Here is a 14,567-nt window from a genome sequence, read left to right on the forward strand (position 1 = left end):
CCTCCCACTCGTTCGTTTCCGGTTTTCTATTCCTATCTTTATTCAATAGGTTTGGCATTAATTGTCGCACATTTCCATAACTCTCAATTTTTAAATCTAAACATGTCTTTTATTAATTCATCTGCTCAAGTACAACTCGTGTCAATGACACTTTTATTTGAGAATAAGAAGTTCACAGTTCAATTCCCTCCTGGCCTGGCGCCATCTCTTTCCGTGTCTTGTCGGTTGTTCTCTTTGTAGCGTTGCAGGATTTGTTGTCGTCGCTCTTCCTGGGCAATCTCCTCCAGGTGGGCCTGCTGTGCCAGCGATGCCTGTGCAAGCAGCCGGGGGAGGTGGTTCATTAACCGGTTTACTGCCGGGCTAACCTCCAGCGCTGTCCACACGGCACTTGGTGGGATTTCTGCCTCCTCCGCTTCTCGTCGAACGTATGTCTGAATGGCTACCTGGAGCAAAATCGAAAATTCTCGCGTTGTCGTGTCTTCCCCTGTGTACAGTTCTGTTCGGGCGTCGTCGGCCTCCGGGTTTACTTCACCAACGGGTAGGCCCATTATGTCTGTGTGCCATCCGCGTCTTCCGTTCCCGAGTTCGTTTAGGCAGCGGTGCCAAATGTTTGCCCTCTCGGGTGAATAACTTAAGACATAAAGAACATAACGCAGAATAATGCCGTAAATATCAGACAAAGTATACCAGATGTTCTATTCATAACAAGTGTCTTTTACAAGTTACATTCCAAAGTATAAAAGGGTACCGAGGGGGTGCGAGTGCCAACCGTCGCACCGCAACTTCCACCCCTCGGTTGCCAACTAACCAAAACAATTACACATAATTAACTAATGTTTTTCCCATGTACAATAATGCCGCCAACATCCATTTGATTTGGCAGGTACACTACAAGTTGGAGGTGTCAAGTCGAAGTCGCTGTCTGTCGTTAGTCTTCTCGAATATCACTTGATGTTTGCTTGTCGTCTGGAAGACGACTTTTCTTTTGGGGGGGATGATGTTGTCGGCATAAATTGCCTGTTGTTATGTTTGATAATATTTGTTATCCGACAATGTATTAATTAATTGTATTGAGTGGGTTGTCAGTCTCGGGTAGTTATGTGTCGGTTGGTTGACGGTTGTGTACCTCTCGGCAACCATCGAGTCCTTTAAATATGTCGTGTACTGCCAAGAAAGGGGCATGGTATTGTCAGATCTATTGTAATCCTTGGCCGATCATCTTTGGTCTCTTCTCTGTAATAATTTAATGTGCGAATAAAGATATATTTTACTACCGTGTCTGGTATGCATTGTCATGTACATTATTATTTCCTATATTTAATTTACTAGTTGTACCAGTAAACATAGGTTGGTTGGGGTTGAAAAACTAATCGTTATGGCATAAATATGTCTTGTAACCACGACCCCAGGGGTTGATGAACTTTGGAATGAAGATGAGAGTCAATTTGGAGCAATTTTCCTTGTGTTTTCCTGCAATATTGCTGCTATTTCATTTGGTACGGATTGTATAGTGAATTTAATGACCCGAGACCTATTGGACTTGAAAGTCATGTGAATCTACTTTCCATTGCCCTTGGTCTCATTAAATTTCATCCAGTATTTTGAAAGATATTGCATTTTTTGTATAGACAAGTTGAAAGATTGTACTTTTCTGTGTGTTAACAGTCTGCAAAAATGAATGGCATGGATTTGTATGGACTGATATTGACTGGAAACCAATGGGAAAAGATGAAGAAATGAGTCTATTTTCATATTCTTTTTGTTTTATCAAATTTCATTAAGATTTGAATAAGTTATGACCATTTTGGTGACTGCAGTCTGGAACCCTGCCTAGGGTTTCCAGCAAGCTTTATAAATCAATATCTCTTGTTTTAACCGTCCAAAATTGCTAAGAATTGGTTAAAAGTTCTGTTTTTATGTTATCTACAATTACTCCAAAGGAAATGGCCTAATATTTTGTTTTGTAGAAGTTATCCTTGACAGAAAATCTGAAATTGTTGGTGTAACAGTCAAGAACCCAATTCATGAGGATTTTAATGCAAGTATTGGTGTTTTTGGGTTAAGATAATGGTAGTATTGTTGTGATAGGTTCTTGGCATGATTGTAGAAGGCCTTACAAGCCTATTATTTGAAACGTTGAATCAAGTTGTTAATCTGCACTTATATTAGGCCTAAAATGCAATTTTTGGATTAGGAAATAAAGGAGCATCCAAGTGGGAAGGGTGCTTCGTGTTGTTTTGTGAGGTGAATGTTTGTGAACCATTAAAATGTGTTGAGAGGGAGTCAGAACAGTCCAAGGTTGGTTGTGTTGCATTGAATTTGAAGGACATGTGCTCACTAGTGTCTAGGGTGTATTGGGATGAACCTAGTTGTGGTCATTGTTGAACTAGTATATGAAATGTGTTCATTTGAAATCTGATTAAAGTTATTTGCCTCTGCATCATAGTGGGATGTGTTTTCAGTATATGGGTACTTTTGGGGCTTTCTTTAATGGGATAGTAGGGGACGACTATTAAAAAATAGATTTTTAAAATTTTTTTTTAAAGAAATTTCAATATTCATATCATAACATTGTTAAAGCATTCATCATAGACATTGTAGAATCTTAATACACAACATTATACATGAATTGAGATTTCACATGAGCATTGAAAAACAAATTAACAAAATTCTAATGCTTTCATTGTTGTGCATACATATTATACAAGAATTAGAACTTAATGCTCAAAGGCTCCAAGTTTCAACTATAAAATGACAAAAACATAGTAAATATATGGTTGTCCCTAATTAGCTGATGCAATTGGTAGGTCTATATCAAAATTGGAGCTCGAGTTTGAGTCCCTGTTAGTATAAGGGACTATATTAGGCAATAGAACCCCAAGTGCCCAAGTCCCCAAGTCCCCAAAACATTTCGGGGATGGGGACGGGGGTAACAAGGTAGGGGATGGGTCCCTATGGAGCATAGAATTTGACTTATTGATTCCTCCAAGACTATTTTGATACTGGGTAGCATTTTGACAATGAGAATCATAATGCTTAAATGCTGAAATTGTTGTATGAGGTGCATACATGAGCTGAAGGCTTGTGCTGAAACATGCTAGTAAAACAGAGCTATCTCAAGAAATTATCATCCAGAGAAACAAAATGAACTCTAGAAGAATGAAGTTTGGCACCCTCATGCCACTATCATAATGTGATATTTGTTAAGATATAGCCCTTGTGAATCTAACTGATGGTAAATCGGTTATTATCTGGAGAGTGATATATTAACAGAGCATATAGTTCGGAAATTAAACATAAACAAACTAATTGTTATGAACGGTTGCCTCCGTAGGGGCATGTCCATACGTGGCAGTTGCCACGTATGGACATGCCCCTACGGAGGCAACCTTTCCTCTTGTATTTAAACCGGATTCAATGATGGAGACGATCAATAACTCACGACAATCAGTCTTCCAGAATCGTTGTCATTATTCTTCGATCCATATTTCACAACATGGTATCAGAGCCAACATATTAAGAGAATAAATTAGACAGCCATATTACTCATAAGCATTTATCGGAAGTAAATAACAAATCGACGCAGAGGCTATATACGCAGAGGATATATCCGACTAAGAAAATATTCAAAATGTCATGTAATATGAGAGTGGAAGATAGACTCGAAGGAGCCTCCAATTTCGTTTCCTGGAAGATACGAATCATTGCCATTCTTGAAGAACTAGAATTAGAGTCTTACATAGAAGAAAATCTAGACATGCCAAATGATGAACCAGAGAAATCTACCTGGAAAAGGCGTAATAATAAAGCAAAGAAAATAATTATTGACTTAGTCAAAGATCATATTCTTCCATCTATAGCCAGACTGCCTAAAGCATATGAAGTATTTAAAACCATTAAAAATACATATGAAGTTAACAATGCGAGTAGAATGTTAACCTTGAAACAACAACTTTTAAACATAAAGATGAATAAAGATGATACAATATCTACATACTTTTCAAGGATATCTGAAGTAAAAGACCAATTACAAACTATTGGAAATGAGGTAGATGATCAAGAAATCTCTCTCATAGCCCTAAGAGGATTACCAATTTCATGGGAATCCTACATTCAATGTATTAGCAGAACACCCCCCTTACCCAAATTTGAACAACTTAAGAATGAGTGCATTCAAGAGGAATCTCGACTAATCTCAAGAGGATTAGGGCCAAATAAAGAAGGAGAAATCCAAGCACTTAATACAAATACCTTCAACAAAAAGAAAAAGTTCTCCAAACGGAAGAGAGGATATAAAAACCATCAGGAAAGAGATATGTCTAAAATTCAGTGTTACAAATGCGACAAATATGGGCACACTCACAGAAATTGTCCAGAAAGGAAGAAAACACAAGCTACTCTAGCCGAAGTCAAAGGAGAAAACTCACTTTTCTTCTTAGCCCTATCAAGCGAAATAAATACAAATAAAAACACTTGGATCGTAGACAGTGGAGCATCAAGACATATAACTGGATTTAGAAATCAGTTTGAAACACTTAACGGGCACTCAAGTGAAGAGGTTACTATTGGAGATAACTCCACATATCCTGTGAAAGGAATTGGGACCTGTACTATCAAACTAAGAAATGGAGTATCTCTACAATTAAAGGATGTTTTGTTTGTACCTGGAATAAAAAGAAATCTAGTCTCAATCTCAGGCCTAGCTGATCAAGGATATCGGGTTACCTTCAATGAAGATAAAGTTCTACTCTGGCCTAAAAATACAAATATCAAAAATGCCATAATAGTAGGTTCAAGAGATGGTAGCCTATACAAACTATGCAGTGATCAAAAGGAAGCACTAAATCTTGAAGTTTCAAATAATAATGAATTATGGCACAAAAGATTAGGACACCTAAGATATAGTGCTCTATCCAACATAAAGAAGATTACTTCAGGATGTGCCTTGGGAAAGAATGTGAAAGTTTATTTTCCCTCAAGCGAGCACAAATCAAAAGTTATTTTAGAACTAATTCACTCAGACCTATGCGGTCCCATGTCAACACCATCCCTAACTGGATCCTTATACTATATAATCTTTGTTGACGACTACTCTCAAAAAACATGGATATATTTTCTAAAGTGCAAAGAGTCAAATGAAGTACTATCTAAGTTCAAAGAATTCAAGGCACTAGTAGAAAACCATTTAGGGAAGAAAATTAAGGTGTTAAGATCCGACAATGGGGGAGAATATACATCTGACAACTTCAAAGACTTTTGTAATTCTATTGGGATTAAGAGGGAGTATACTATACCATATAATCCACAACAGAATGGAGTAGCAGAAAGAAAGAACAGAACCATAATTGAAGCAGCAAAAGCCATGATGCATGACCAAAACTTACACACTTCATTCTGGGCAGAAGCTTCAAATACAACAGTCTACATTCAAAACAGATGTCCGCACTCAGTTCTAGAAAACATAACTCCTGAAGAAGCTTTTACAAGGAACAAACCAGACTTAAGTCATTTAAGGATATTTGGCTGTCCCGTATATATACATGTTCCTAAAGAAAAGAGGACAAAACTAGAACCGGAAAAAGAGGTATCTTCATTGGCTATAGTGAAAATACTAAAGGATATCGCATTTACATTCCAGGGAAAAAATCTGTTGAGATAAGTAGAGATGTAAAGTTTGAAGAAAACACTACACTCAAAGAACCTGAGGATGATAACATTACTAAAGAAGAAGAAGATCACATAACTGAGATTGAGAGGGAGAATATCATAGAAAATTCCGAACCCTCAGACACTGAGAGGGAGGACATCATAAGAGCTTCTGAACCTCTTGTTGATGAAAATATTGAAACACTCAACAACAAGAAAAGACCTTTATGGGCAAGGAAAATGATTGAAGAGAATAATGTAGAACCAAATGAAATTTCCAAAGAAAATAAGAGAACAAGAACTCTAAAATGTTATGCTGCACTTCTAACCGAACTCACAAATTCTGAACCAACAAATGTCAAAGAAGCCTTATCAAAACAGGCTTGGAAAGATGCTATGGTTGAAGAATATCAATCTATACTAAAGAATGATGTTTGGGATATAGTGCCTAGACCAAAAGACAAATCAGTTGTCTCATCCAAGTGGTTATTCAAGATCAAATATGCGTCTAATGGCAACATTGAAAAACATAAAGCTCGCTTTGTGGCCAGAGGATTCTCTTAGAAAGAAGGAATTGATTATGAAGAGACATTTGCCCCAGTTGCCTGGTATACGTCAGTAAGAACAATCATTGCAATTGTAGCATCCAAAGGATGGAAAATTCACCAAATGGACGTAAAGACTGCCTTCCTAAATGGTTCAATTGAAGAAGAAGTATATATAGAAAAACCAGAAGGATTCACCATACGTGATAAAAATTGCTATGTTTGTAAACTAAAGAAAGCTCTCTATGGGTTAAAACAAGCACCTAGGGCCTGGTATGCAAGGATAGACAACTATCTCTCCAAACTAGGGTACTCCAAGAACCTAGCAGATTCCAACATCTACTTCAAGACTTCAAATGGCAATATGATTATATTGGTCCTTTACGTGGATGATCTTTTGATAACAGGAGAGGATAATCTTATTGAGAAATGTAAGCAAGATCTAGCAGCAGAATTTGATATGAAGGATCTAGGGCTTCTACATTATTTTCTGGGATTAGAAGTATGGCAGAAGAAAAACTACATCTTCCTAAATCAAGGAAAGTACACCACATATATTCTAACTAGATTTGGGATGATGGAGTGTAAGCCATTAGCTACACCAATGGAAACTAATTTGCACAAGCTGAAAATTGAGGCAGAAGATTCAGAACCTACAGATCCCACACTCTACAGACAAATCGTCGGTTCACTCATGTATTTGGTAAATACTCGTCCTGATATCTGCTATGCTACAAATGTATTAAGTCACTTCATGTGTGAACCTAAGAAGATACATCTAATGGTTGCTAAACACATTCTAAGATATTTACGAGGCACAATCGGACTTGGCTTAAAGTATGAAAATGTTGAGATTCAACTTGAAGGATATTCTGATTCTGACTAGGCCGGAAGTACCACTGACCGTAAAAGTACTACAGAGTGTTGCTTCAGTCTTGGTTCTGCTATGATATCTTGGTTCAGCAGAAAACAGTCAGCAGTTGCACAAAGCTCCACCGAAGCAGAATATATGGCAGCCTCCATGGGAGCTCGTGAAGCGGTATGGCTAAGAAAGTTATTGTTTGGATTATTTGGAAAAACTCTGAATTCAACAATAATTCACTGTGATAATCAGAGCTGTATCAAGCTCTCAGTAAATCTAGTTTTTCACAATCGATCCAAACATATTGAGATCCCTTATCACTACATAAGAGATATGGTAGATCGAAACGTCATAAAACTAGTGTACATCAATACTGAAGAACAAAATGCTGATATCTTCACCAAGCCACTTGCAAGATTGAAGATAGAATACTTCAGAAGTAAACTTGGTATGACTAGATTATAATTGAGATTATTAGGATGAAATTCCTACGATGTGTAATTTGTTCATGAATAAATAATTAAAATGTATATTGCAATATTCTAACTGTGTTCAAGAAGATGACGATCTTCTTATGTTTAAGGTTACTATTTCAAGGTGACAATCTTGACAATAGTTGACCAAGTGTCAAGATTGACTACATTAAGTTGTTGTCCCGGACTGTGTCCAGGATATCTTGATCCTAAAGTATGTGATAATCTCATGATTGACTTCTTAAGTGATTGTCCCGGACTGAGCCGGATATCATGATATTGAGTTTATTGTCATGACAAGACTATATTAAATGTTGTCCCGAATTGTGTCGGAAGTCATGACAGAATATGCTCCCAAGAAAATTACTTAGATCCACTCCTACTAAGAGGGAGTGTTAAGATATAGCCCTCGTGAATCTAACTGATGGTAAATCGGTTATTATCTGGAGAGTGATTTATTAACAGAGCATACAGTTCGGAAATTAAACATAAACAAACTAATTGTTATGAACAGTTGCCTCCGTAGGGGCATGTCCATACGTGGCAACTGCCATGTATGGACATTTCCCTACGTAGGCAACCTTTCCTCTTGTACTTAAACCGGATTCAATGATGGAGACGATCAATAACTCACGGCAATCAGTCTTCCAGAATCGCTGTCATTATTCTTCGATCCATATTTCACAACAATATTTACAAGCCAATTTGACTTATTGATTCCTCCAAGATTATTGGGGTAATGGATAACATTTTGACAATGGTTTCCTATGCTTGCCTTCCTTTATAAACTGCTTCTACAATTCACTCTACTCAGTTGCACATGATACAAAGTCAAAACTCTGCGCAAAGATGAATCAGATGACCCTCAAGGCACATATCAATTGGACTGAAGAAAGATCCCAATTGGAAAAAGCTTTTAAAAAGATAGATTTCTTCCATATGGATGGGTTGGGATGGGTACAAGCATGTCTGTGTATTCTGTTTTGTAATGTGGGTTTGTCTTGAGTTGAACTTGCTTGACAAGTTCATCTGAATTTGAATCCATCATGTGTGGATTGTTTTCAGCTGCTTATGGCTCCAGGATGCCTGGATCACACATTACCTTCACTCATGCTTGATTTTTCATTTATTATCCTACATAACCCATTATTTTGCCGAAATGGTGTCCTAGGAGTGTGAGAGTGCCTTAAGGCATTTTTTATTTAAGCTAGTTAGTGTACTTAGTGGAATCAATTAATCTAAATTCAAAATGTTCTATGGCCCAATTTGGATTATACATCACAATATATAACAACATATAGTATGTATTAAATAAGAATATTCTTGTTTTTATCGGTGTTAAATATGAATATTCTAACAATTCAAAAGACTAAAAATTATTCAAAAGACAAAACATTTCAATTTTAAATTTCATCATAGTTTTTAATTTCTAATCCCCCAAAAAACTTAGCCTAATATAGCAGAAAAAATCATTGCATTTCTTGAATTAACTGCTATTCTTGGTTTGTGTTCAATTGAAGCTCTCTCATTTGAATTATCGAGCGTTTTTCTAAGAAAAACATATGTTTGGATGGGGTATTGTATGCTACATCTAACCTGTGGTTCTTTGTTTGTATCTATCGTATCATATGGAATGGCATGGAAACAATTACTGTTTTGTGATTACTTGTGTTCTTTTAAGGTATCTGTAGAGGTATAGGGAGGAGGATGATTTCTCCCTAATTGTCAAATTGATGTAGAGTTCAAGAACCTTAAATATTCAAATATACTGTTCGACTTGATTTATCAAATGGCAGTTTTAAAAGAGTGAGATATTGTTTTAAAATAGGAAAATAACATTCCTGGAATGAAAGAATCCATATAATATGAACTCAAGAATTTTACCCTGGAAACTCTCAAAGAGGGAAAAACCAGTTTTGGTAGCGGTAAATGCCCTCCTACCACAATATTACCAAGTACAATGAGTTGCTACAGATGCAATCTGCCACTAAGCCCACCAATGGCATAAACAATTGTCTCAGCCCTTATTTGTACCAAAGAACCAGCTGAATCCTCCCTATTTTGATCAATAAAACATTTAATGAATTCTTCCAAGTAAAGACATCCTTCCCACAAATTTATAATTGCTGTTCGTCCCGGAGTGTTACTCTGTTTTGCATTGTTGGAGGTCTTCCTGTGGGTGTGGATTTGACCCAGGTCCTTTCTGCATTTGTGTGTTTGAATTGATTGGTGCAGATTTGTCCCAAGTCAAAAATGACCCTGCAGAATTCCAGACTGTTTATGTTCCGCGTGTCTTCATGGATTCATTTTACAGTTCAAAAAAATACATATTTAAATTTCTTAATGATCCATACGGATCAATAATGAACTTATTGCTGCTGATTATGAATTTTAGGCCAATGATCCTCAATCCAACTGAAATGTTTGAAATAAACTGCCTTCAAGTTTGTATAAACTCTTATGGCCTGTCAGGGACTTATTGCAAAAAGGTAAATGGTTTGTGGAAAGAAAAAAATCAGGGAACAAAAGGTGACAAAATCAGACTTGATGAAGGGAAAAAAATCTCAGTAAAACAAATAAATCCCTTAAGGCCTAAGACATAAAAAGAGGCAAACTCAGAAATATAAAGGGGCAGCTCATCCCAAACCATGGCATGTTGGATTCAATTACAGACAGAAAAATTCAATATTTAATCCATTTATCTTCAAAATTTTCCACTATTTCGTTATCTTATTTATACTTTAACCTTCTGTTCCAAAACTTCATTTCCCTAATCAGCTAGAAGTTATTCCCCTTGTAGCTCACACGACAATTTTACTGCAGTTATAGGTCTTCTCACTCTCTCTCATCTGCACAAATAACATCTCTACTGGCAGGGAAAAGTGCCTTCCAATTCAAAGATGGAAAGAGAAAACCAACCATGACAAGCAAAATTCAACCAAAAGACAAGGATGCTATGAAACTAATGCTAGTGAAGAAACAAGGGAAAGTATGAATAATGAGAGTACAGCATGACCTCTGTTATTGCAGATGTTTCTTTCACTAACAGTTGTTTGATTCTCAATGATTGGACTATGAGGGAGGGCCTCCCCTTTCACTGCCGAAAATGCTTCTCAACAGGTCATCTTGCTTCAGACTGTTCTATTTCTTGTCATAAGGGTGCTGCTACTTGGTAGAAGAATGCTATTGTGGATCACATGACAGTCATGGTTGGCCCCTCTCAGGAGGTTGATGCCTTCTCCCAGGAGGAGGTTGCGCCCCTCTTTGCTGTAGATGCTCCTATTGGTCCTCTCACTTCTACTGTTTTGGCCTCCTCTGCTGAGGCCCCCACTCCTGTTCCACAGCCATGTTCTACTCCTGCTGAACCTGCTTTCAATGCTGTTCTGTCACTGACATCTTCTGCCACTTTGCTACAGCAACCTACTTCCATGGTGGATAGCTTCACTACGAGGATCTCCCCACCTGATCTTTCTGCTTTAGATCCTCGTGATAGTATTGCTTGGACCGTTGTTCATCGCAGGCAGAAGGGGAAGTCTTCCCTCCTACCCCAAACCCCTCTGTATCAAGGCCTGGGTACTTCTCCTCTCCTTGAGCTGGGGTTGTGTTTTTGGCTTGACAGGTTTTTCTTTTCGCCTGTCTTGTTGTGGAAGTGTCGTCACTGCTAGTCTTTGTTTTTGTTTTTCGTAGTTGCGATTAATGTGCTGTTAATGCGCTGCTACTGGTTATTTGATTGACTTTACGCTCTCTGGGCTGTTGTATGTAAGGGCCAGCACCCAGTTTTTGCTGCTTTTAAATTTAATATCAAAAACAGTTGTTTGATTTTTTGTTATAACATTCATATTTGTGCTTTTATCATCATTTTTAAATGCCTAATTCTCTGCATGCTTTAATAATGACTTGCGAATAATTTTTGAGGCATGTTACCAAAATCAGTTTTCTCCTAGGGGTCCAATTTTGTGTCTTGGACACACAGAATTGCGCCCTTTTGGTGTCTGTTAATTTGTAGAGCAGTAAATCAAAAGCATTTTCCACCAACGATTTGATGATTTTTAAAAAATAATAAAATTACAATGGCGAAGTGCTCCTTAAAGGTTGACTTGACTAATTTTCATTGTTAGGAGAAAATACTTCTTTTGTCAAAAGCTATTTAGTATAGTTTCAAACAATGGTATGAGAAAACTACAAAACAATAAGAAGTGTCAGCTCGATACTAGAAATTAGAAAAGCTAGCAGATAATCGAGAGGCTAATCTAGCAATTTAAATTAGTTAGTTTTGTTAAACATATATGGTCAAAGAAATGATTGCAAAGATAAATAGTTGATGTCAGATAATTGTGAGCTAACATTGTAGAGAAAAATCGTTCTGGGAAAATAATGCAAGACTGTATAGCGTACAAATTTAATGGTTCCAGGAATTTTCATAAATTTAAGAACACTTTTTGAGGCCGACGTCCCCCGCACATCCACTGAATCTAGGGGTCTCTACGACAGTCAAACATTTTCCATATCCCCACATTACTTGGTGTAACATAGCATAATATATGAATTAACCTTCTGTTGTATGGTATATGCTAATCTGATCTCTATCTTCATAATTCTGGTGGTTGCTGGATATTATTGTGTTGAGAATATTAGTAATTCTCATATTAGGCACGATAGCTGGATCATTTCACGAATGAGTATTTATTTTATGAAGTTTTAAAAATTAATGTTCTTGTAACGATTTTTGTCTCATTCAAATAATAAGAGAAGTAATCTGTCACCAGGTTCTTGGCTGAATGGTTAAGGCAAAACACAGTCACATCTGACAAAAAATGTAAATTATGAAGACATGCAGGAATACAAGTTCCAAAAGTGAATTGAGCTTCGATGCTTTTATGGATTGCAACACCTGAACAAGACCAGTTCCTCTAAACTCTGAAGGGTTTCGTGACTTAGTCACTTCTAGAAATCCTTATTCCATATTGAAGACCATGCTCTAGAGGTGTCATTTTCTGCTGCAAAAGTTTTGCTTGAATCTGAAGTGCTTGAGAATATAATCAGCCTCACGCTCTTTTAGAATTGTCCTAGTACACAGTCAGCTTACTGACGTTGATTGAGTTTGTCTTTTTTGTCACTTATATTTGTTCTTGGCTGAATGGTTAAGGCAAAACACATTAAAACCTGACAAAAGTGCAAGTTATGAAAAGGCTCCTTTTGCAGGAACACAAGTACTGAAAGCACTATTGGGTCTTTGATACTGTTATGGTCTCCAAGACTTGAATAAGATCAGTTCCTGCAAACTCTGAATGATTAAGTCTCCTCTAGAAATTCTTAATCCATAATGAGGGCCTTTGTTTTAGAGGTGTCATTTTCTAGGCTGCAAAAGTTTTATTTGAATATGAAGTGCTTGAGAATTTATCCAGCCTCGTACCCTTCTGTAAGCATCCTAATACACAGTTTGCTTGCTGAGGTTGATTGAGTTTTATCTTTTTTGTTGCTTATAATTGCCTTTGTGGTTCATAGAGTAATTTTCTTACAAACGAAGTTCAGCAGTCACATTACTTCAGAATTTGGCTCAAACCTTGTCTTCTTGTGTAGGGCATTGGCTCCATATATTGGTTTTGGCATTTACTGGGAAATAGCGAAACTTTGGTTAAAGGGATCTGAAACAATTGTTCTTGATGTTCCTTTATTATTTGAGGCGAAAATGGACTGGCTCACAAAGCCCATTATAGTTGTTTGGGTTGAACCTGAAACTCAACTTCAACGGCTTATAGCTAGGGACGGAATCTCTGAAGAACAGGCATTGAATCGAATAAATTCTCAAATGCCATTGGATTTGAAACGAGAAAAAGCTGATATTGTAATAGACAATTCAGGTTCATTAGAAGCAACAAAAGATCAAATCCATGATATTTCACTTAAGATTACTGGTCCATTAACATGGAAAGAATATATGCGATCAAGAAGAGGGGTGCTGACAATCACTGGTGCGATAGCCTTTCTGATTTTAGTATGGACCCGTAGGTCCTCCCTCTGATTTTGAGGAGTCTCAAGTGTTTCCTTTTGCTGCTGGAGGAGATAAGGTATTTTGCAGGGTGTAACAGACAGTTCTACAATGGATTCCAAAGGAAAATATTTGTCAAAGTGCCAATGCAAACGACAGATAGTTCTTCTTTAAATAGTGTCATATGCCATGCAAGTTAACTAAAGTATTAATGGAAAATAAGAGTGCCTTGAACTCAAATCAAATAATATCACACTACATAATAAACAAGGGCTGCACTGCAGTGTAGTTCCTGCCAAGTGCTGACAAGACAGTTAAAGAGGAAAGAGAAAAGAAAATTGGAATTAAAATTGGGTTGTTAAGAATGGTTTGTGAATAGCAACATGAATTGGATGCTTCAAATTCCAACACATTGTCTTATGCATGTTAACATTTGAAAATTTTATATTTCATCTTTGCACTCATTATTTACTGTAATAGCCATGGATCTATGTTTGCCAGTCATAGGAGAAGGTAGAAATTATTATCCATACTAATCCAAGATAAAAAAATAAAAAAATATAATGCAAGTCAAATCATATAAATGCAGCTCTCTAAATTATTCAAACAAATTTGCAATATAAAGAATGGAGTTCAAACAAAATAGAAGTTTGAATATGCAAGTTCATTAGGGAAGAGTGAAAACAAATAGGATGATATCCTAACAAATAAAATACTATAGTAACGTATTACGTAGATTGAATTGAATGCTAAATATACAAGACCAACCCGCACACTAAAATGCTAGATAAAATAGAGATAATTGGCTCCAATTTTAGGTCTGCATATGTGCACAAGACAAGAAATAAGATTTTGATCCAATTTCTAGTTCATTTTATTGACTATTGTAGATCACACCTTGACCATATAGAAGCATCCAGTTCTAAGATGTTGCGAAGCTATCAGTTTGTGTATGTTAGCAAATAAGCCATTTTTCGTAGGCACTGAAAGAAGCTTCCAAGATTTGACTACTTGGAATTCATAAGTCACCTTCTCCAAGTCAACAAATAAGA

The 14,567-nt window shown here is 36.7% G+C and overlaps 1 protein-coding gene across 2 annotated transcripts in view; it reads left to right on the plus strand.

Moving 5' to 3' along the window:
• Positions 1-13,880, plus strand: part of LOC131038750 (dephospho-CoA kinase) — an 88,769-nt gene extending 74,889 nt beyond the window's left edge. For both annotated transcript variants that reach the window (XM_057971288.2, XM_057971285.2), the window contains exon 4: positions 13,107-13,880. In XM_057971288.2, coding sequence (XP_057827271.1) covers positions 13,107-13,548 — 442 coding nt within the window. In that variant the 3' untranslated portion in view covers positions 13,549-13,880. The remainder of the gene's footprint in view (positions 1-13,106) is intronic.
• Positions 13,881-14,567: the final 687 nt, after the last annotated feature.

The sequence above is a fragment of the Cryptomeria japonica genome, chromosome 3 (genome assembly GCF_030272615.1).
Source record: "Cryptomeria japonica chromosome 3, Sugi_1.0, whole genome shotgun sequence".
Taxonomy (NCBI): domain Eukaryota; kingdom Viridiplantae; phylum Streptophyta; class Pinopsida; order Cupressales; family Cupressaceae; genus Cryptomeria; species Cryptomeria japonica.